The sequence below is a fragment of the Lissotriton vulgaris genome, chromosome 5 (genome assembly GCF_964263255.1).
Source record: "Lissotriton vulgaris chromosome 5, aLisVul1.2, whole genome shotgun sequence".
In the NCBI taxonomy this organism is placed as follows: domain Eukaryota; kingdom Metazoa; phylum Chordata; class Amphibia; order Caudata; family Salamandridae; genus Lissotriton; species Lissotriton vulgaris.
In genome coordinates this window covers 406,466,042-406,489,037 of record NC_141693.1, presented here as the reverse complement: position 1 = coordinate 406,489,037, position 22,996 = coordinate 406,466,042, and the positions used below count along the sequence as shown (strand labels likewise).

General features: G+C 41.1%; 1 protein-coding gene across 3 annotated transcripts in view; it reads left to right on the top strand.

The window, feature by feature from the left end:
* RHOBTB1 (Rho related BTB domain containing 1) overlaps positions 1-11,083 on the top strand; it is a 239,380-nt gene extending 228,297 nt beyond the window's left edge. Inside the window, exons 9-10 of one of the 3 annotated variants that reach the window (XM_086921771.1) lie at positions 578-683; positions 9,523-11,083. In XM_086921771.1, coding sequence (XP_086777897.1) covers positions 578-683; positions 9,523-9,686 — 270 coding nt within the window. In that variant the 3' untranslated portion in view covers positions 9,687-11,083. The remainder of the gene's footprint in view (positions 1-577; positions 684-9,522) is intronic. The other 2 variants (XM_086921770.1, XM_086921772.1) reach the window with 2 other exon arrangements.
* Positions 11,084-22,996: the final 11,913 nt, after the last annotated feature.

Here is a 22,996-nt window from a genome sequence, read left to right as displayed (position 1 = left end):
TGCTTTCAGGAGGTGAGAGGCAGCAGTGGTCAAGTAGTTCAGCTGGTGAGCACCAGCACTCATTTGTTTGGGAATCACAACTTATTTTTCCTCATCAGACTCCAACCCGGAGGAAGGCATTACATATAGAAAGGAGTAAGAAGCAAAAGATAGGAAGAATGTGACAAAGGGAGAGAACAGGGATGTAAAAGAGTATGCAAAATTGAGATAAAGAGACAGGAAGTGTAGGTTGGTGAAAAAAGGGACATGAGGTGGATTCAAAAGTAGGCAGCCTTAGTATTCAGCAACTGTGTTATTCAACAGCACTGGTGCAGGACTTTCTGAGGAAATCTCTGCGCCCCTGTTCTCGTGGTTTTTTCCGACATTAATCGATTGACGCTAGGCATAATACCTTTAGTGCAATTATTTTGTACTTTTGGATGAAGCTAAAATTAATTTTCTTCACTGTTCAAACGTTTATATTTAACTCTTTATAATATTTATTAAAAGTGCTGAAATGGTGGGTTTTTATTAAGATATTTGTAAACGGATTTTGCACAATGTACTGCCACCAACAGGAATTTATTTTTATTTTCAGTTCCACAATGCTCATCAGCTAGCAGCTTGGTGTTTACACTACATTTGCACGAATTATAACAGTGTGTGCTCCAAAATGCGAAAGGAAATTAAATCAAAATCTGTAGGTAAGCGTGGTTGCTTCTTAATCTTAAATCATCTCATTGTACCACTGCACATTCAAACTATACAAAATTCACATTCAGCATGTAACCTCTTTTCTTCATTTCTCCCATCTCCATTGGGAAGTTTTGTTTTTATTTTAATTCTGGAATTAATTAAACTTCTTCCTTTACAGCAGTGGTTTCATTAAGGCATTTTGGGTAAAAATTATGTGCATTTGTTTGTTAATTGAGCTGTATTTAAAAAAAACAAAAGCTGAAAGGAGGTTACCATGGTTAACTTAAGCTCTATTTAAGAGAGGTGCACAAGGGTTATTTTTCCTTAACACAAGAACTTTTATGTGAGAAGTTAACTTATGGAGAAAATGATTGTGGTACTCAGAAGGCGAAGAATTATGTACTATTGTATAATCAAAACTCAATAATGCTTTTTTTTCTTTTAAAAAAAATGAGTGCTGTCTGTGCACTTGAAAACAAGTAGGCTTGAACGGTGGTGCCAATACAGTGCTTTTAGTTTTAACTAGAACAGGAGGTGTTGCCACTCTCAACTGCCTCCAATGCTGAAGCATCCTTGCCACTGTAACCATTCTCCACATAAAGTGCTATTTCTGCAGTTGCCCGCACATTGATAAAGCACCACTTTGACTGATTTTCTATCTCAGTAGGCATGTACAGTTTGTATGGGAGTTGAGAGAAAGAGGAATATTATTTGAAGTGGATGGTAGTCCTCTTCAAGCAATAATGGCATTATTCCCTACTAGGTAATTTTAGGTTTTATTAATTTAAACTTGAGACCAAACTTTGGTAGCTGTAGAACAGAGCAGACAGGTTTCACTTAGGAGAAATGTGTAAATCATGTATTAGTGCCAAATTAGTTAAAAGTAGAAAGCACAACCCAATAAAAAACCCCACTCCAATTTATAAGAATAGAGATAATTTGCAAATAGACACCAAAACAACAAACATTGGATGTAGTGAACTGGAGATATGATTTTTCAAACTTTTAGAAGTTTATTGTGCCAAAGAGCACAAAGCATCAACTACGGGTATATAGTTGTTCTAGACCAGGTCAAAATCCAAAGTTAATGCTGACTTTGATGGAACACGGGTCAAATATAGGGACCACGTAAAGACCCTGGAAATTTTACCTTCAGATTTAGTCTTTTTCTTGGAGAAAATCTTTGTAGGCGAGGCTGTTGGTAGGTTGCAGTGCCAGCTGGATCCAAAGTTGAGCTTGTCAAAGTCAGCCGGCTGATACAGGTCTTGGTTGAAGCCTTGGCTCCTGCCGTAAGTTCAAGGCTTTCGGTGTTGAAGGCGGGAAAACTCAGAGTGGGTGAAGTCTGAAGGTCAGGACCAGTAAGGTGTAGGTGGCTGCATGGTGATGCTTGGCATTGGTCCCTACGTTCGGATGTAGAATCTATTGTTAAAGTCAGGATCCTTTTAGAGGGCAAACCAGCAAGTTGAGTCTGATCGGCAGTTCGATGTCGGTGGCTGCAACTTGGAGGCAGTCCATTGATAGCCTCTGATTCTTTTGGCAAAAATCCTTGGAAAAGTTTCTACATCCTAGCTTTTAGCATTACGCAGGAGGAGTACACGTTGACACTTATCCAAGGGCTCTTTGGAACTTAGGGACACCACTTTGGGGTCAGGCGTTACTCTAGTGGAAGCGACCAGAAGGGTGCAGGCAGGTCCAGTTGGAATTGGCAACCTTTGGAAGGTGGGGTTCTTTGAAGCGCAACAAGAGGGCAGCAAACTGACCCTTGGAGTCAACTTCTTACTCCTGGGGACACGGCCCAGCCCTTTAGGTCTTTCTCCGCAGGTTCAACAGCCGGTGTAGTCTTTCTTCTGTCTTTAACAGGTCCAGGTCTAACATTGCCCTTCTCTGGAAAAATCTAACATGGCAGAATCTTACATCTCCTGGTCAGAGCATTCGGTACACCCTTGAGGTGTGTCTACAAAAATTAGGAACTCCCCCTGCAAAACTAATTATGGGACAGATTTCCCCCCCCCTCCCCCTCCTCCCCTCCTCCCCCACACACACACACACACTGGATTCGGAGCCAAAGGGCTCCTTGGACAATGGTAAGTTACATCTGCCTATGACAGGTCATTTGGAGCTTGTACAGTTGGTGGCCACATCCCCTAAGGCCATCCTTTCAGGAGGAGGAGGTCATACCTCCTCCTAGAATAGGCTCATTTGTTCCCTTTCCTGAGAATAATTTATACCTCCCAGCAGGCTGCCAGGAGACAGATGGGGATTATCTCTAAAAGTGCTACTAGCGGCTTTCAAGCAGGAAAAATGCTAACTTTCTAAACGTGTCATTTTCAAAATAGTAATTTAAAATGCAAAATCAAATTGGATTTGAAATTCCTATTAATTTGAGTCCGTGAATCATGGTTCTAGCTATTGCCAGAATGAAGTTATACATTATAAGGTGTTAAAATGCAACCCTGTGCTTTTCTATGAGAGACCCAGTACTGTCACGGTGAAAAACGACTTTGGAGACAGTGACATGTGTATCCTATGCCTGCATTGCACTTTCTCACTTGCGGCTTCACAAGGCAGCACATGCTGCACCTTTTCAAGGCAGGGTCTATCCCTATGCTGTTGCAGATGCTGCACCAAAATCACACCAACCTCGAGGCTGAGGATGGGCCCAGGAAGAGAAACACCAGCACATTGTTTTTCCTTTCTCTTGTGGCTCTTGAGACATGTCAAGCTGCTGTTTCTCACACTAATAATGTTTTTAGCATGCCGGGTTTTCCAAGCAGTATTCGTATTAGCCTGTTAGCAGGGAAACGCTTACATCAGCATTCGAAAGGCTACCTCTGCTTCTCACCCATTGAGGTGTTAACCCTATATTTCCTACAAGAAAAAGTCAAAGTCAAGAATTTCATTTTATTTACAGGTCATAAGTCTGCCAAGTGGCACTGTGACATATGATACTGTCAGCCATTCCTGTCTTTTCTTCCAACTGCATGTTGCATTGTGGGGCTTGTATTTTTCCTATTACACTTTCATAATGAGCTCAAAACCCCATCATGCAAATTATTGGCTAAAATGCCAGAATTGGCCAAAAGTGTTATACATGACATGGGATGGGACCAATTTTCAGCTGTTTTCAGATTTTACCAATTTGTGTAGTCCATTTCAAATTCTACTTGTTTCGCATGTAGAGCCAAAAGTAAACTTTGTTTAAGTATTTTTTGAGGATTCAATCTTTTATTCACATCATGCATTAAACCAGACATTGCAAATGCAATTTGTTTTGCATTTTGTTTAGTGGAAAGTTCAATACCCAACATCACAATAAAGGCAACACATCGGCAGCGGTAACACACCCTTATATAATGGAAAGAGTAAGTAAAGGGCAGATGAAAATTGGAACACACTATTCTCCCTCATATATTGGACAGTTACAACACAGGTAGCGAACATGCTAATGAGGGAGTGAGAGGAATTAAAGGACTGTTGTACACTCTCCACGAATAGACGAATGTGCAAGAAGTGCAAAACTCCTGGAAGTAACAGACTAACCTCTTATGGAATTACCCGACATTCCATGTTCGCACATAGGATGATGAATCCTTACTTACCTAGTGTGGCATGCTCATCAATAGTTTCCATATCCAGCACTGCGAAGCATCCAAGAGCACTTTTATTAAAATTGTGTGCGTGGAGCTAAACATTTTTTACTGGTGTTTCCCTACCACAATATTAAAAACAGGAAGTTCAAGCAACTGACCCTCTATCTCTTTCCTATGTACATGATTAGTCGTTTGCATATTTCTGCTATGGGAACAGGCACCTTCCTCAGTACTGTAGGTATCTCAATCAAATATTGTAAAAAAAAGTCCTGGGTTCATGGGGAATGTTATAGAACTGCATTCAATGCATCCATTGTTTTTTCATAAGGTGGGGCAACTGCAGTATAAAAAACCACTTCTTCGTAGAACAAGGGCACCTTGGGCAGAACAGTCAAGTTTCCTTCAGTGGACAGTTCCATCTAGAGCAGCAGCAGCGCAAATTTATCTCCATCATAGGTCACATTCACATCAGCCAGCAGCAGTGCAAGCTGTGCTTCTTCACAGAAGATGTACAGTATGGCATTAGCCGACTAACCTGCCCTCTCTCACAGAACGCAGTAAGAGTTGTCTGCCATTCCCTGCAGAACAGGTCCAGAAGGGCACACTAGTATAAGCTTTCATCACTCACAAAACACGTACCTTAAAGGCATGAGTGACAAGCATATCCGAGAGATTTCGAGAGCAGGTGCTGAACTCACTGAGTGGAATTGATACATGAATGACACTGAACTTAAGTGTGCTGAACGTCCTTGTGCAGCCACTCCTAGACCTGCAGTTTGTTTTGATTCTTTAGTCATTACCTGATGGGTCATTGTTATTGCGCAGTGACAGCTTATATAATTTTATTGTATACAGGCACATAGGTGCCAACTGATTTGAAAAGGTTTTGATTGCTTACACACCAGATGTTGTGTAATCTCCGCCTCTGTGCTCCACCTGTTCACAGTTTCAATTTCTGTACTTGCAAATTGTCCTGTTTCTCCACACTCTGACCATGTATGTTGGAAAAAAAGGTTAGTAAATTGGGGTCTAGGTGTTGTAAGCTCAAAAAGTCTGCCAAACTTTGATCTTAATTTCAGCTATTATTGATGGTCAGTAATTATCAAAATAATGCTGCTTAGATTGCTTTGCATATCTCATGCTGTATATGTTCAAACAGTTGATAGGTTACTATGCTGACACAGCTGCTGTCAAGACATCCATCAAAGAGAGTAGCTCTCACTACTTTAAATGTTGCTGTTCTGCAGGGGGAGCAAGACAGCAGCGTACTGGCTCTCTCTGCTAAAGAAAGCAAATCATTCATCCTGGAAAGCAGTTTGAGAATGTGTACCCTTATATATGGGTGGTGGCAACACCCTGCTCCACGGCTTCCAGAGTCCACACTGGAACCACTGAAAGACATTCTACATGTCTTAGCACACCTCATCTAGGACCTGAAAAAATATGACCACATCACCCCTACTCAGATTGTACTGCATTCCTCTTTCCCCCACCTGTACGCATCATCACCAAGTATTGTTTAGTTCCCCTCTTCCCAGTAGGAACTGCACTTTGGTTGGTCAACATAAATGTATGGATGGTACCAGACTGATTCTGTGCACCCCCACAGTATATGTAATCCTGAAGAACAGCTAGCCCACAGTGGCACCATTTGAACCCCTAAACTTAGATGAGTAGCAAACGGTTTTGGCAACCAAAGAACATGACAACCCTGAGCTCTCCCAGGGATCGTGGTAACAGATCTAGAACCCTTTCACTCAGTCACTCGTTCTATATTTCTCTCTGAGAAATATGGGAGGAATGCACAATGAGGCATTTTCAATATTTATTGAACCAAAGTGATTCTTGTATAAAATATATGTGCTGCAATGATCAATAGACAGAAGCAGACAAAAATGATTAGCAATATCAGGACAGTGAATAGAATGAAAAGTTCCACCATCTTTCTGACACAAGATATATATTTATGTATATGTGTGTATATAGATATATATATATATCGTAGAGCAAAGGCGCAAGCGCTTCAGGAGGGCTCAACCGCAGCAACCCGACCCTCCGGTCTGTTTGTGACTCCAATGCGATGTCTGGAGATTGCCTCTTGTTAAAAAAAAAATCTGACGCTTTTCGGGGCCAGAACACGCCCCTTCTTCATGGACTGGGTTGAGAAACTACCAAGCTCACCTTGTGTTGAACAATCACGTTTTATTTGATCAACGGACGTCGTCCACCCTAAGTGGGTGGGATCACGACACCGGGACTTGTGGGATTTGAAATCCTGCAAGGTGAGTTGTTATGATGCCCTTGAGTAGGGTGGTGTTTCTCAAATGATTCATGTCCGTAAAATCCTTGAGTAGGAAGGGAGGGAAACTTGAGACATCGCTGCATTTGCAAGGGGTTATTGCGCTGATAGGCGAGCATCTTGCCACCCGTCCCAGTCTTAAATGACAGAGGTGCTTATTCTGCCTCTGAAGTGGAGCCCCTCCCACGGCCATGGCGGACCGTCAATTAATCGTAGAGCAAAGGCGCAAGCGCTTCAGGAGGGCTCAACCGCAGCAACCCGACCCTCCGGTCTGTTTGTGGCTCCAATGCGATGTCTGGAGATTGCCTCTTGTTTAAAAAAAGTCCGACGCGTTTCAGGGCCAGAACACGCCCCTTCTTCATGGACTGGGTTGACAAACTACCAAGCTCACCTTGTGTTGAACAATCACAACCTGCCTTGCCCTTTGCGAGTGACAATTACTGCATTCTGCACGGAGGAGGTGGCTAAATGGGCTTGCCTGCTGTTTTCAAAGCCCACTGTTGGTAAAATAAAATGCTTTGAATCAATGTTGTGTGTGCAGGACTTACTCAAAGCACATTGTTATTTCTCAATGGGACTAGATGTCCCCAGCATGCAGTAATTGTCACTCGCAAAGGGTGGGGCCCACTTAGGGAAGTGTAAGAGGCATGCAGAGAAATCCTGCGAGAACTTCCTGTTGCAATTGACCTCCGAAGAAGGGGCGGGAGCCTTGAAACGCGTAAAGTCTAAAGAAATAGAATTGGAAGAGCAAGGCAGGTTGCCATGAGGAAAACCGGATGGTCCTTCCATCGTAGTGTGCGCCCCTAAAGCTGTCGGGCTTTTTGATGGATATATATATATATATATCATACTATTACTATGTGTCCCCTAACCAAAATGCCTAGGGTGTATGTATGTGTTCTGCCAGAAGTCACCCTTCAGATGATCCAACCTCATTACCTGAAGGAAAAGAATGGAGATACCTGTGTTGTTGTGGTCTCAATTTGGACATCCCTTGCTGCTCGTGCTGAGGCTGGGCTGAGAAGTCTGCATGTGGTGACATCACTAATGTCAGCAAGTGTTCCTCTGCTTCAAGCCAGAAATGCTTGTTTATTTATAACAGAAATCATCCTTGCCCTGTGCCGAGATTCTAGTCAGGTTACCATTGTTTATGTGCTATAGATTGCTATGTTGCCACATGGATGAATGCAAACGATCACTTTTGCGCAATGTATGTATAGACCTTGTACATGATGTTCAAGGTATCATGATAATGTTCTTGTGATGTTGATTTCGTAAGCAAGCATAGCTTCATGCAAACTAATCCACACTGTCATGGACCTAAATGTTTGTCAAAAGTCATTGTGTGAGAGTGAAGACAGCTTAGGAAAAAAAACAGTACATATGTTGTCTTGCAGACAAGATCAGAGATCACAATCTCTGTCCGTACTCGCAACACTTGCACCCAGGGCACTGACAAACTAAAGATGAACATATATCAACAATGAATAAAAGAAATAGGCTTTCTCACCCTAGAACCCAGGCTCTGGAACAACATCTCCTTATCCATCTGGACTGCTCAAAACCTTATTTGGTTAAGGAAAGGTCTGAAGCCATACTTCTGTAAAGATTACCATATATTGAGGTCTCACTAGGCCCTCCTTCCCTCACTTAATCAGTAACCCCTTCCCCTTCTCGACCCATTATCTATTACTTATTATATTCTTTACCACTGTACATTACTTTGTCACACCTGGTTAGGTTTGTGTACTATAAATAACCACATACACACGTATGGTTGGGTATATCGAAGAAATAACTTTGTATACCATGCCTCTACAGCAAAGGTAATTTTCAATCAGTGACATGCTTTTCCTGAACATCTTGTACAACTTGGATTGGTTACCGTTTCTGGGCCCAGTGGACAAGAAAATATTGATCACAAGGCTTTTTAAAGTCCACCCCCAGTCATGTAGCTGGGGAAAGGTCAGAAGCAAAGGAAAGGCAGTGGGTGTACACAACTAGATGTGACAGACGAGGTGGAGCTTGATTTTAAGGCACATCAGGTAAGTCTCCGGGAATACCTGCTTTAAGCTAATACAATTTTAGCACTAGTAGCATTCTTTAACAGTTTATTTCACATATTTAAACCCAGCTCAGTCCCCACCTACCCTTGATGCAGAACTCACATAATATTGGAATCCATGCTGGTTGTGCAGTTCCTCTGGGTGGTGGGGGCCTGTGAGAAAGCCCTGTCAGTGGGACATGGGACACTTACTCTTATCTCAACACTTCAGAGGGATAAAAAGCACAAATCATTATTCTAGACCTTGATGTTGCTGCTGGGTTGGTTGCTATCAATTAGAGAATGGTCAGGTACATAACATTAGACCCACTACAATGGAGCAGTGGCTTAAGGTATGCAGATCACCAATGAGAATGAATTAAGGTAATGTATTAAAAATCTCCAAGAAAATTGTGCATTGTACTGTCTATCAGACTCTTTCTTGAACACGTTTGCTACTTCTTTAAATTTGAGTGCTGTGGGGCTTATTTACAAGCCCCTTGCGCCACTTTTGCGTCATTTTTAAAATGAGAAAAGTGACGTACGGGTGGCGCAAGGGTCTTGTAAATAAGCCCCTGTGTGCTTAAGTTTGATGCAGTACTAACCACCCAAACCAATTGGTTTTTATTCATTTGTTATTGTCCACAGTGGCAAAACTGAATCTGTCATAGGCACAATCAGAACATACTTTGTAGGTTAAGTACAGGAGACCTGTCACTAATTTTGTTTGCAAGTGAGACTTTGTGGTACAGGCACAGGCACAGGAGGTTCTTTGTATTTGGTAATCATTTGTTCAAAAAATATTTTAGGCTGTTTATAAAAAAGCCAACTTATATTTGACATAACAAAGAATGTATAAACAGGATTTTAAGGAAGTCAAAATGACTGAAAATTGAAACATTTTGTGTCCTCAGACAATCAGAAGTATTTTGAGGCGCACCGATGGCCACCGGTGTGGTATTTGAAAGAAGAAGATCACTACCAACGAGTGAAAAAAGAAAGGGAAAAAGATGACCTTCCTCTGAACAATCACTCAAGAAAATGGTGCTTTTGGTCTACATCTACAGCCATTGCCTGAAAAACACACAATGTGTAACTCATTTCTGATTACTATTTGATCTTATTTTCACGAATAAGATGTGCAGTAGCAGGTTTCGTGCACTGATATCGTGCATGTGTGCATTAATACATATTAGAACCCAAGCACAAGCTCACATACATGGAGTCTTTGGCTAATGATCTTAGACTTGTTTTATTCTTTGCATTTATATGAACATATGCACATGATCCATAGTATGTGTGCGCGTGGTTTAAAGATAGCTGTGGCTGCAGGTCCGACTGTGTCTGGATGTCTTTATGTGGTGCCGCCACTGCTTCGTCTGGAACCTAACTTTATTTCTGTCATCCTTACATTTTCTCGCTGAGGCAGGAACCATCCATCAAAGTCTAAGTTTAATAGCCAAAAAATGGTTGCCTTCTGCAGACAGGTAGCTCTGTTTCTGATGTCTCAGTATATGTGCTAGAGAATGTATACTACCCTATGTCCTACCACGTAGCTCACTTTAGACCAATCACATGGTGGCAAGAAAAATATTAGTCTAAGGGTTGCTAATCCATATAGAATGTATATTTTGGGGAGTAGTGAGTGTTTTCTTTAATCTCACAGGTCAAGGCTATGGTAAGCAATTATTTCGTAGCTTCTTCTCAACCTGTAAGACTGAAACCCTTATTTCACAACTTGTTACCACTGTATTTGTTTACACCGCTTTAGTCAACAGCGAAATCTGTGTAATCTGTTGCTACATATATTGTCTCCCTCTTCTTATATCCGCCTGCTGTTCTTTGCTTCTTTGGCTCCACTTTCAGGTTGGCCGGCCAGGGATTTGCAGGTATTACTAGCACCCCTTCTCAGACTTTACTCATCTTTATGTTCTTTGTCCTACATTTTTTCAGCATCACATCAGTGCCCATTGTTTCCTCCTAGCTCAGAAGTATGCCCACCCACTCTTTTTATGTTTTTGCATACATCAGTAACATTTGCACATGGTAACATTTTGCCTTTTTTGAGTGGTGCTTACGTATGTTGTTTTCACAAAATGGCAGCCTGAGTGTGGTTTATCCAAGCTACCTTTGACTGTCTGGAGGGGGTGAAGTTGTATGTGCATGTTGAGAGTAGATCCTACCAAATGGAGGTGATGGCTTCGGCGCACAACTTATCAAACTGCCTTAGAAACTATCATTCAAGGTGGATTCCCAGTGGTGATGCCATACCACGATTATAAAAATTACACATAGGTTGCTGTATCGCTCCGTGAGAATACTTTTGTTTTTTTGGTACAGGCATTCAAACTTTCATGCTCCCAAGGAAATCACTGCCATATTCTCACTGCTTGACAGTACACCTCTAGAACATCACAACATATGTAGGAAAATGTTTACCCATACCTCCTGTTTGTAAAATAAATATTAAGATATTGTAGTAGTTGTTTTGTAAAGTCCCAAATGTCAATTACACTTTAAACATGGATTAACAATATAGTCTTTCAGGTTAAACTCATGCCTTACAACATCATCGGTGTATCTGTATATCAGTGGCCACCCTAGAGTGCCATATGCCTATAAATATAAGTGAAACCCAACGCATACCAGTTTTAAGCTCCACAGTTATCAACTTCAAACTGAAAAATGTTGGCTAGCAGCTTTTTTAAATATCATTTACGAATACTGTGAAGAAGCAGATGTGTGAACCGTCCACTCTAGATTCAGGTGAATTTTCACATCTACATGGAAATGTGTATGTATATATGTATATTGAAAAAACCCAAAGGTTAAAGTGGAGTTGCATGTAAGTAAGGCACTAAGGGTTTACAAGAGAGTGACGCTGCGCAGCACCGCAAGCCGTTCGGCTGTGCTGTGCTGTGTCACTTTCAAAGCACAGGTATGTGTCCTATTTACAACAATATGTTGCATCTCTGTGCTTTCCCCTACGCTGGTGCACAATTGACTGCCATGCACCAATGCAGGCACACTTGTGCCATGGTGCAAGAGTCTGCATTTTAGGGAAAATTGTTTTTGTGCAGGAAGGGACACCTTCCTTCACACAAACAATCATGTGAGATGTTTTCCTCTTTCTGTGTGTGCTGCAAAATGCATCACTCATCGAAAGAGGAAAGAGCAACAAGAAATATAAGTATTTCTCCTCGTTTCCCCCTCTTTCGCCTCCCCGTGGAGGCGTAGGATTCTAATGCATTCCCAGGTTTACAAAACGTTGTAAATCTGGGAATACAGCACAATCCATGGGGGTTGCGTGGGAACACCCACAGCAACGCATATGACACATGCCTTTCACGCAAAATGCTGTGTGAAAAGGCACCATATTTGCAAGGCCACGAAAAGCCACGTGGCCTTGCAAATATGGAGCACCACACTGCACCACTGGTGCGTCAAAAAAGTGATACACCGGCATCTCAAGGGGCTTGTAATTATGCCCCTAAGATTTTAACTTGCTTAAAAAAAAACCTTATAAATTCACTGAAAAGACAGTAGCATTTTAAACTCAAAAAAGCACTGAAATTGGCCAGTTATACGTAACTGACATAAGTATAACTTGCACCACCGTAGATTTCAGACATCATTAATGATGTAATATGTGCAGTCATATCTTGCACCATCGTAGATTTCAGACGTCATTAGTGATGTAATATGTGCAGTCATAAGAAGTGCATCATAGTGGTGCAAGTTATACTTGTCAGTTACATGTAATGGCAAAGGTTTTTGTTTCACGTAAGTTAAAATTGTATTACCTTACTGACGTATAACTCACATTAACGTTCGTTATTCTTGCATAAAATCATATTATGATGTGTCTGCTGCCAACCTCCCACTACACACTGTTTTCCAATACTCAGATGTGTCAAGTGTAATATGCTTTAATTATCAATGTTAATGGAGGAGGGTAGCATTAGGACACACTCAAAGCTTCTCCTCTTGAGAGTCTTGAATCCTCCCCAACATTCAGCAATTGAAATGAATAGCATGTTACACTCTTTACATCTGCATGCAGACCAAATAATCATAAATGTTATAGGATGGCATCTCACACATTCATGAATCAGCTTTATGTCACTCGTAGATTGTATACAGTACACAATACTAGACACATACATTGTAAATTAATGGCAGTGGTTACAAGTATCCCTTTCCAACTGTGTGTGTTTCTCTTTTGGTTGTTAGCCCCCAACATAAAATAGTGTTCCCAAATGAACCTTTTTCTTTAACATTGGGTTAAAGGCTAGCATCGTAAAATGCTAATGTTTTCCAGTGCCTCTCTCTGGGTAAAACAAGGAGGGCAAGTACTTTGTGCTTTCGATTGTTCAGTTATGCTCTCACTAGGTGAGCACAGTTTTTAGAATGTGTGTACAGGGCCCCTCTTTGACAGGGCTGAAAAAGCTTCTGATGTTGTGAAAAATATATTTCTATCCTACTGCTCCACCATTTTCAAATTCTAGCATTTCAGTGTTACAAGTTACTTAGTCGTAGTCTGATGTGATGGAAGGCATTCAGGGTCAATCTGTCAATATCACACATGTCAATCAATAACAGGTTGAACTTACTGTCTATTTCAATAATAGCAAGTAGCATACATTTGGCAATACATTAGGTATTTGTAAATGCTTGTCTGTGGGTATCACATTGTGAATATGACCACTGTTTGAAAACCCCAGTGTTGATGGTCAGGACAAGGTTTAACATGACAGCCATATTTTTTTATATTCAGGTTGGAGATAAAAGCATCCTATAAACCGAACTACTCTGGAGGGATGAAGTGGTATTGGGGAATCCATGTAAGTTTATCTTGGATTCAGAGGCGGACACTATTTTGCATTGTCATCAACAGGCTGGTGCCTCTATGCAGGGAAAAAAGAGGGGATTCATTAGACCAGCTGTAGTTCGTTCAATTTTAATTATATCAAGTATTCAAGTTTTGAAAAGGATGGTGGTTATCAAGAGTATACGGAAATAAAGACTTGTTCAAATTGCAAAAAAAATCATATGGTTATCTTTAAAAGAAAATAGTTAATTCTCTTAGTTTTGCACTACCAAAGCTATGTTTGCAATTTTGCCAAAATGTAATTGGTACACAGAATGAACTTGGGGTATATGCAATAATATCCAGTTGTAAAAGTAATTTCAATTACTGAAACCAAGTGGCTGGTTCATTTGGTATTGCTGTCTTTGGTCTTTTATCTTGATGGTTATTTTATGTTTTTTAATTTTTAAAAAAAGGTTTTAAGAAAAATACCAATAAAATTCTTCAGGTATATAAACATCTGTGTTGTCTTACTTCAGTGTAATGTTGAGTGTGATAATGCCATCTGTCCTCGTTAGAGACCGGAACAATGGAAAATTAGAGCATGCTGGAGGTTAATCAGTGTTGAAAAACGGGATTACCTTTGCTACTCACTTCGAAGTGGTTTGTGTTCCTATTTGTATTAAGCTGGGAATGTGCTCTCCTCATCATCATTTATGAATAGACCCTGTCTTTTTTGGTATTTAAAAAGCTATCGTTTCGTCCACTATCCCTGCATCACTTGACACATTAAATGGAGAGCCGACACATTACTGTAAGAGGCATGCTTCTTGGAGAAATGAAACCAGAAGTGGGGAATCGGCTGTTAGTTACAAATATGCAGCCCCATTGCATCAACTATAGACAATGAAATATGCACTCTAAGTACACTGGGTACGCACTCCAGAATTCATTTGGGTACTGACTTGACCATCATTTACTATGCTGTGGGAGTGTCTGAAAGCTAATGCTTTGAAATCTTACACTTCTTGGTACATGCTTGATACACCGGGTGTTCCCCAGCCACCTTTTAAATTCACCCAGATGGAAACAGTGAAACCAGCAGGCTTGGGAATGCCTGCTCCTACACTGATTCTACGCTGCTCCTGAACTACTGACTACATATCAGCTCAAAGGAATACATAGGAGTGCTGTGAGATCAACTGCAAAAAGGGTAATCAAGCTGGAATTTAGTGTTTCACAGAAAACAACTAAAGGCTGCCTGTTCAGACTCCTTATGCTGGTGAAGTTGCAGCCTGGGGAGTGGACATAAGAGCAGTGTATGAAAATTTGAAAATCGCCTTTGACTGTTAGCAGTGAGGTAGAAGACAGCCAGAATAAGACAGCATGTGAAGTGACTGGATCAGCAGACCCACAGCGTGTACAAAGGCATCCAGGAAGGTGAAGACATGTGGACTTACTACATGGTGGTGTCGGCTGACCTCACTCGCTCCAGTAAAACCAGTGTCATTCCTGCAGCAGATTTGCAAGTAAATGCGAGGATGGTACACCACCTACGGATGGTACACTACCTACATATCTACCTGAAACTGACATGCAACAGATCGCCACTGTACTGGTGAGCGTAGAGCATGATCATCAGTTAGTGTCCAGAGAGGGAATTGGGATCCCCGGGGTTTGGAGGGGTATTTTGTCTGAATAGTGTCTTAACAGTAGAGTAGGTTAGAGAGTTATACTTAATCATGCATCTCACTATATCAGGCACTTAAGCCATAATTGGTTCATAGGTATCTGTTGGTAGTATGTGGACGATTCCAAAGTAGAGCAGAGCTGAAATCCTAGCAAGGCTTGTCTGGAACCATAACCTTTTGGTGAAATCAAATGAGATGGTCCAAGTGAGAAGACAGTATAAGGCTTAGAAAACGGATTAGTATTTTATAAATAGAGCGGGTTGAGTTTGATTAAGTCTTCCTAACTAAGAGCTAGCTAGATGCATAATCATGCATAGTGAACAAAGTGTGGAAAAGGAGCAGTTCCAGCCCCCTTTAAAGTCTGTTTGCACAGCGGTTGAAACCATCTGCAAGACAAGTTTCTATTTTGAGAAAAGAAGGCTCTCAAAGGGATGAATGCCAGTTTTAGATATTTGAGGCTGACGTGTTTTACAGTTAGTTAAGATTCATATTAACTAATCTTTCACACAACACAGAGTATCGAGAAAAGTTGCTGCGTTACATGAAAGGGAGAGAGTAGATATATAGGGCCCGATGTAGGTAATCCCAGATTACCGATTCTTAAATACCGAATCATACCGATTCGGTATTTAAGAACAGGCAATTGGGATGTAGGGAAAAAAATTACCGAATCGGTAAGTTTCGGTAATTACCAAATCGGTAAATACCGATTCAGTAAAATTGGGAAACATTGAAGGGTGGCAGGGTGTCACTTTGACACCCTGTTGCACCCCTCAATTGTGTATGGGCGCACATGTTGCAGACATACATGCCCTAAGGGCATGTATGTCTGCAACATGTCACTGTTGGAAAAGCAAAAAAAATGCTTTTTCAGAGGTTTTCATTATTTACCACCAACTTGTAGTTGGTGGTAAATAACGAATCCTAAGATGGGAAAATCACTCATTTGAGTGCTCCCTACATATCAGGATTCGGTAATTTACAGAATCGGTATTTAAGAATTAGGTATTTTACCGATTCCTTAAATTACCGATTCGGTAAAATACTGAATCCTTGAAAAATGCTACCTACATCTGGAAAGCCCAATACCGGTCGGTAACGGCCGAAATTCGGTAATTTCGGCCGTTACCGACCGGTATTTGGGTACCTACATCGGGCCCTAAGTGAGCAGAAATAAAACTCCATATTTGCAAATATATGGAGCATTTCCGCTCTCTCCTTGCACTGACCACCTGTGTGCTGCCTTGCGCCAAGGCTGGCACACTTGCCTAATAGTGCAAGGGTGCCTTCATTCCAGGCATGATTGTTTTTTTTGTACCAAAAGGGACACCTTCTGCACAAAATCAATCCATAAAGGTATTTTTCCTCTTTCTATATGTGCTGCAGAAATCGATTCTTCTCTTCGTTACATCTCACTGGGGAAGGCATAGCATTTTGACGCATTCCTAAGTTTACTAGCTATAGCCATTGAATGCCTCCTGTGTACAAATGTAAGCAGCTGTGTTATGTTACATTTCATTACAAAGCCACTCAGGATGGAGCAAATAGCACCTGGCGTGGCTTTGTAAATATTACTGAAGCCTTTACGTTGTCCTTGTGTTTCCTTGCAAGGACAACACAGAGGTTTCATACATCAGGGCCTCAATCTGAGAGGGCGCCATAGTGCTGTATGCTGCCCAGACATCACGTCCCAGGGGCTGCCTGAAAACTTTATTCAACGTTGGTCACCCAGCGAAGGAAAAGGGGAGCGTGTAAGACTGTCTTCTCTTACTATTATTATTAACTTGCTGATTGCTTAACCTCCACACATGCTGATTTGATTAGATCAAATTTACACTTGTTTTTTTAAACAAATGTGTGAAAAGGACTGTGCAGTCTCATGTTCTCCATGTGTGTGCCTCTTCACTAATAAATTACCTGATTGTGTGAGGATTTTGCAGTTGTACAAGAAGGCGATCACTACTAGATACATGGCTGGTGGATCAGTTTCCCAGAATGGGGGCTAATGCTTAAACATGTTCGAGACTGTTGAGCACTAGGCTCAAAATTCAAGAGCATAGGTGCTGATGAAAAGAACACTGGCACAACCCCAGTGTGCTGCCTCACTGCATGGAGTAGAACTGTTAGTGTGAAAGAGAACCCAGGAAGGACAGACAGTAATTCTTCATGCCCTGCAATGTGAGAGAGTTAGGAAGGGCAAGCTTTTCGTGTGGATATTGATGGTGTTGTTTGAGTTGCTACTCAAGTGAAAGGCCTCCGCTCCAGGAAATCTAGCTGTCAAGAGAAGAGGGGCCCTCTCGAAGGTGAAAGTGACGCAGACTGATAGAACCCAAGCCAGACCTTTGCATTTTGCAAAATAATTGCAGGTATGAGTTTGCTTGGGTGATGAAAACTGACTGAAAATGTGTATCTATAGGAGTACATGGAGACATTTCTCTTGACACATTGATCTTGGAACAGAGGGAGAACTGGACAAGTTCACAGTGATAGAGTATTGGGCGGATGTGAGGGAAATACAACCTTAGGAGAAGAAACAATGCTGGTCTAACTGTGGGAACCCAGAGCAACGAAATGTGCCTGAAATTTGTGGTATTGACTTAGTAAGTTGGAGTGAATTGTTGGTGCATCATTCTCTTACTATTACTGATACACCTAAGGCAGCCATGCATTAGTATAACAGTCTGCTAGAATTACACTGCATAAAGAGAATGTTCACTTTGTGAGTGGATTCAGAGTGAGTGTTGGAGTGACAAGCTTGTAATCATGTAGGAATGAAGATGTTGTTGGCAAGCTAACACACAAAGCGTAGTGGTCTTTGCTGCATTTTTACCCAGTCTCAGAGTCAGGGCTACTGGACACCATAATTAAGATCAAACCTTCAATGCATCTTATTGATGCTATATCTGGCTCTATCAACAAAGACCTTGCCAATGAGCGTATACCTTACTTGTCACCCTTAGTTAACTCCTCTCTTGGGCAAGGCATCTTCCCTGACTGTTCAAAGACTGCTCAAATCTCTACACTTTTATAAAAAAACAAATGAAAACATTGGATCCTAATCTTTTCAATACTTCCTACATGCCATTTCTTATGAAGGGCGATAGAAAGCTATGTAGCAACTCAGCTTCTTTTTCACATGCGGGCAAGCAACCTCATAGACGCCTTCCAATCTAGCTTCCAACAATCGTTAACAACTCACTTCATACTCAACTTGGGTGACTCCTGCCTAGATATTCTCCTTAATCTCTTACCCGCCTTTGATTTAGTCAACCATCACACCCTGATCAACGCCTTGAGCTATCGAGTGAGGTTTGAGCGGTAGTCCTTGACTAGTTTGCCTCCTGTTTGCTGAATTGTTCAAAAGAAGTGAAAATTGGGCGCTCTTTTTTCCAGTAAAGTCAGATTACACTAAAGAGTTCTACAAAGCTCAATGTTCTCATTGACAGTTTTCACCCTTTATCTAGTTCTAGTAGGTCAGATTCCCAAAAGTTATGGGTTGTTCTACCACCTGTTTGCAGATGACAACCAGATCTATTTGAACACCTCATTGCCCAACAACATCCTTCTTCCCAACAACATCCTTCTTTCCAACACCCTGCCAAGTATTTAAAAATTGATGTCAACCTTCCACCTCAAATTCAACCCTAAAACTAAATTCCTGTTAATCTCACTAAAGAAATCCAGCCTCCCTGTCCTTGTATGGATGGAATCCTTCTCCATCCTGGTGTGCAGACCAGTCAGTGTAGAGAATGGCAAATTTCTGCTATGTCCAAGAATGTCTGGTTCCAACAGTCTTCTTTGAGGCATCCGGTATTTCATAGCAGAACACAATTTAAAAGCTGTAATCCAGGTGCAGCTGCTCTCCAGATTGGAATATTAGAACTCATTTCTTTCCGGTCTTCCAAAATCTCACCTGGCTCCCCGTATAGCAGTTCTACATGTAGCAAGCTCTGTTGTTTCAGGGCACAAGAAATTTGAGTACACCACTCTCATCCTGCCAACCCTTCAATGCCTTCCCATTGAAGCCAAAGAGCAGTTTAGAACTTCTTGCATCACACATAAAGCCATCGATGATCCTTCTCCCGCCACCATGACTGAAAAACTAAAAATCTCTGTTGCTCAAAATGGTTTTAGAAACACAGAAGCCCTACTCCTAGTGCCTCACAATTGCAACAAGAATGCTATTTTAACAAATCCTTCGCTGAAAGTGCAACAAAGTTTTGGAATCCCTTCCAATGACCCATTGCCTTTCCACATTTAAAACAGAACCTTAAATACTTCTTCAAAGGTATTTTTACTAAAACTATGCTCACCCTTACATTTATCTTCTTGGACTTATATGTGTGCCCTTGATTATTTAAACCTGTTCTCTTGTAATGCCCATGGGCATTACCATACTATATAAAGCAAGCAAATATATAAACAAATGTTAGTGTCAGGTGTTTTTCTTTCAGGCGCTGTAATTTAGCATAAATGAGTACTTGAGATTTTAAATCAAAGATCATGAGGGCATGCGATCCCTATGTACTCCCTTTCATGGAAACAGATGTCTGAAACCCTCTTTCAGTTCGTTATGCTGTAGTATTTTTCAGAAGGACAATTGGTTAAAAGAAAAGCCAAGAGTTCTGGAACAATGTGCTTCAAATTCAAAATAGACATATTTAGGCTGACCTGTTTTTAGTTTTTATTTTTGGTAAATTCTGGTGGGTTTCTTTCAGTGTTTTCCAGTGATTTCAATACCTTAAAAAACAGTGGTTACACATTTCCATGCCTTTAAAAACAACAGAAACAGTGTTTTTCTGGGGTTAATGGAATGTTTTGTTTTTTATTATTGCTTGCTTTCTCCACTGATAGTGCATGGTATATAGACAGTGTATGTACAGTGTATATGAGGTTCAAATACATTTTTACAAAACAAACTTATTGTTGTACACCATACAATACTTCTTTAGTGAGTCTTTGGTCATGCACGCTAACTCTTTCGTTTTATTTGTGAAAATGCCCTCTAAACATTGGCAGTTGAGACTGACAATGCCAAAACAGCCAGTACTCAATTTGCTAACTCTGGCCACTGACATAGCTTTCCATGCCAATACTGGTGCACCTGAAGATTGTGATTCTCTGGGACATGTTCTGCAACATATGCGTTGAACTGGGCGCATATGCCATAAGAGTTGTTGAAGCAGTAAAAAATTAAGCAGTACCTTTCAAAGTCCGTAGAACATGTCCCTTTACAGAAGGGATCTAGAACTTGTACAGAGTACCACAGCAAGGCTTTATTGACTTCAAATCCCATGGTTGGTAAAGGGACATTTCAATGCATTATTGCAAGCCATTTCTCATGCATTTTATTTTAAAAAATCCTGAATCGCTCCTCAACATTTCTTTGCTTACCAAGTGGCAAGCATTCTAAAATGGAACATGTTGCAGTGCCAAACTCACTAAAAGTGTCACCTAGCCTACTCTCAAGGAGATGTTTTACATTTACATCAATTACGCTTAACAGACAAGGGTATTTTCAGACTGTAGGTTTTTTGATTATGTCCACTACAGCGGTCATGTTCAAGAATTCAGTAGAGTGTACTTTTTTCACATCACTATGCAACTGAAAATCCTCACATTTCTTGCCTCATGGATAATATAGCATTCACAGCCTCTAGGACTGAGAACCACAGGCTAAATGACACAGTTGGGATAACTCTTTCATTGATACCACACACAGCAACAAATTTGAAATATTTGCGTTTTAGTTCCCATGCATAATGAAACTGCACCAGAATGGACTACAAAGTGAATAGTATTCTTCATTAACTCTGAAGACTGTAAAGATGCTTTCAGCATATCTTCTAGCAAGTGGCTAGGATGTCTTGCAGGGAAGCACTTCAGCTCAGGTATCGATTTTGAGAGGTCATCACACAACATTTTAATAGACATAGCTGAATCCCTGCAAATGCAAACAATATCACTCGAATCTTTGTTGAAGTTAGTAAGAACTTTTTGCACCAACATTCCAAGTGACACTGCCTTCTATGTTTACCAAAAGGCTGGTGTCATGTTTTCATCAGTATCCCAGATGCTTGGTGACAGCACTCTTTTCACATATACCTGTCACTTCACCTTCCATTTAATATTTAAAGCCTGGGGTGTTTGACAATTCACCTACTATCAATACTGACTCGCTAGTAAAGCAGGTTGATGTATCAAAGTATTTCACCCATTCTCTGTCCTTGGGTAAATGTGATGGTAGATATAGGGAAAGATCTCAGGAAACCAGCCATTTTACCTATCCATGAAAGAATCAAACATAGCTAAAATATCAAATATGATTTCAATATTTCCTGATTCTCTACAGTTTATAAAATAATTAAAGACCTAAAACATGCTTCTAAACCCTGCATCTTTAGATGACAGACCACAAAACTGAAAAAAGAAAAATGAAGAAGAAACAATATTTTAGTGACATCCCTTAACATCAAAACTCAAACCGAATAATGTTAGCCCAGTCTTTCTTGCTGCTACCTTGTATAACAAAGTTACAGTGTATTGGCTCCTTAAGCAAGAAATAAAAATGACTCTTTCACTCTCCTTTTCTTTTCTTTGAATAGCATTTTGTTTGTGGGTCTGCGTGTGTTTTTTCAGCGTTTATATGTTTACACTGGTCAGGGCGTTTTTCTTTTCAGTGGGGTTTTATCAGTTATTATAGTTTTAAACCTAAAATAGGATAGCCTAGACATATTTAAAGAGACATTTATTGAGAAGCTCAAAAGGCAGTTGAAAATTAAGTTCCACTGAATTCATTTATCTCTGGATACCAAAGTAACCGACTGAAAAATCCAGAATTGCTAAAATGTCACCAGAGACAAGGTGTCTGCCTTTCTTACCTAAAGCTGTTTTCCATCATCGATCTGTACAGGAAGTCACATCACTGGAATTTCCATCATTCATCTGCACAGGAAGTGACGTCACTATTTTCCCACCAAAACCGTGTTTAAAAGAGGAAGCCAAGCAAGAGGATTTCATTTCCCTTCACTCAGCTGCACAGGAAGTGACATCACTGGATTTCATATTATCCATCTACACAGGATGTGACATCACTGGTTTCCCTCGCAAATGCATTTAAAAGAAGAAGCCAATCAAGAGGACTTCATTTCACATCTCCCATCTGCATCAGAAGTGACTTTCACTGGATTTACCATCATCCATCTGCACAGGAAGAAACATTGCTGGATTTCTCATCATCGATCTGCAAAGGAATTGCCATCTCTGGGTTTCCCATCATCCATCTGCTCAGGAAGTGAAATCACTGGATTCCTGCCCACTTTACCCTGCGCTTCTCTGACGACCTATATACTGGCAGCTGCAGAGTACACGTGCACCTGACATGGGCAGAGGGCCAAAGGCAAGCCATTCTACACTCATCCGCAACTGGAATGCACCCAATGGAAGGAACACTGGTTCTCTCCCTACCCATTGCTACCATGTCTTGCCCCTCCATGCTCCTAAACCCAGCTGCTGATCCCTGAATGCCATATTGATGCCCCATCACATAAAAGGGGCATTCGTATGTGCCTCCAGCAAGTTCCTATGCACTCTCCTGCACCCTTCATCCACCACTCCCGCACCAACAGCATCCACAACCCACTTGCTAACACTCTTGCCACCCGCTCACACAGACTAAACACTCGCTCACCAAACTCGCCACAGAGATATGGGACCTATTGCACGACCATACTCCGGACCTCCTCTTCCTCATGGAAATATGGCTAAACATAAAGTCGCACAACTAAATGGCAAGACTCCAACCACAGACCAGCTGGTACACAACGGAACTCAGTCTGATGAAGCACCACTGCAAGCAACTGGAGTGCAAATGGAAAACAAGTCAAG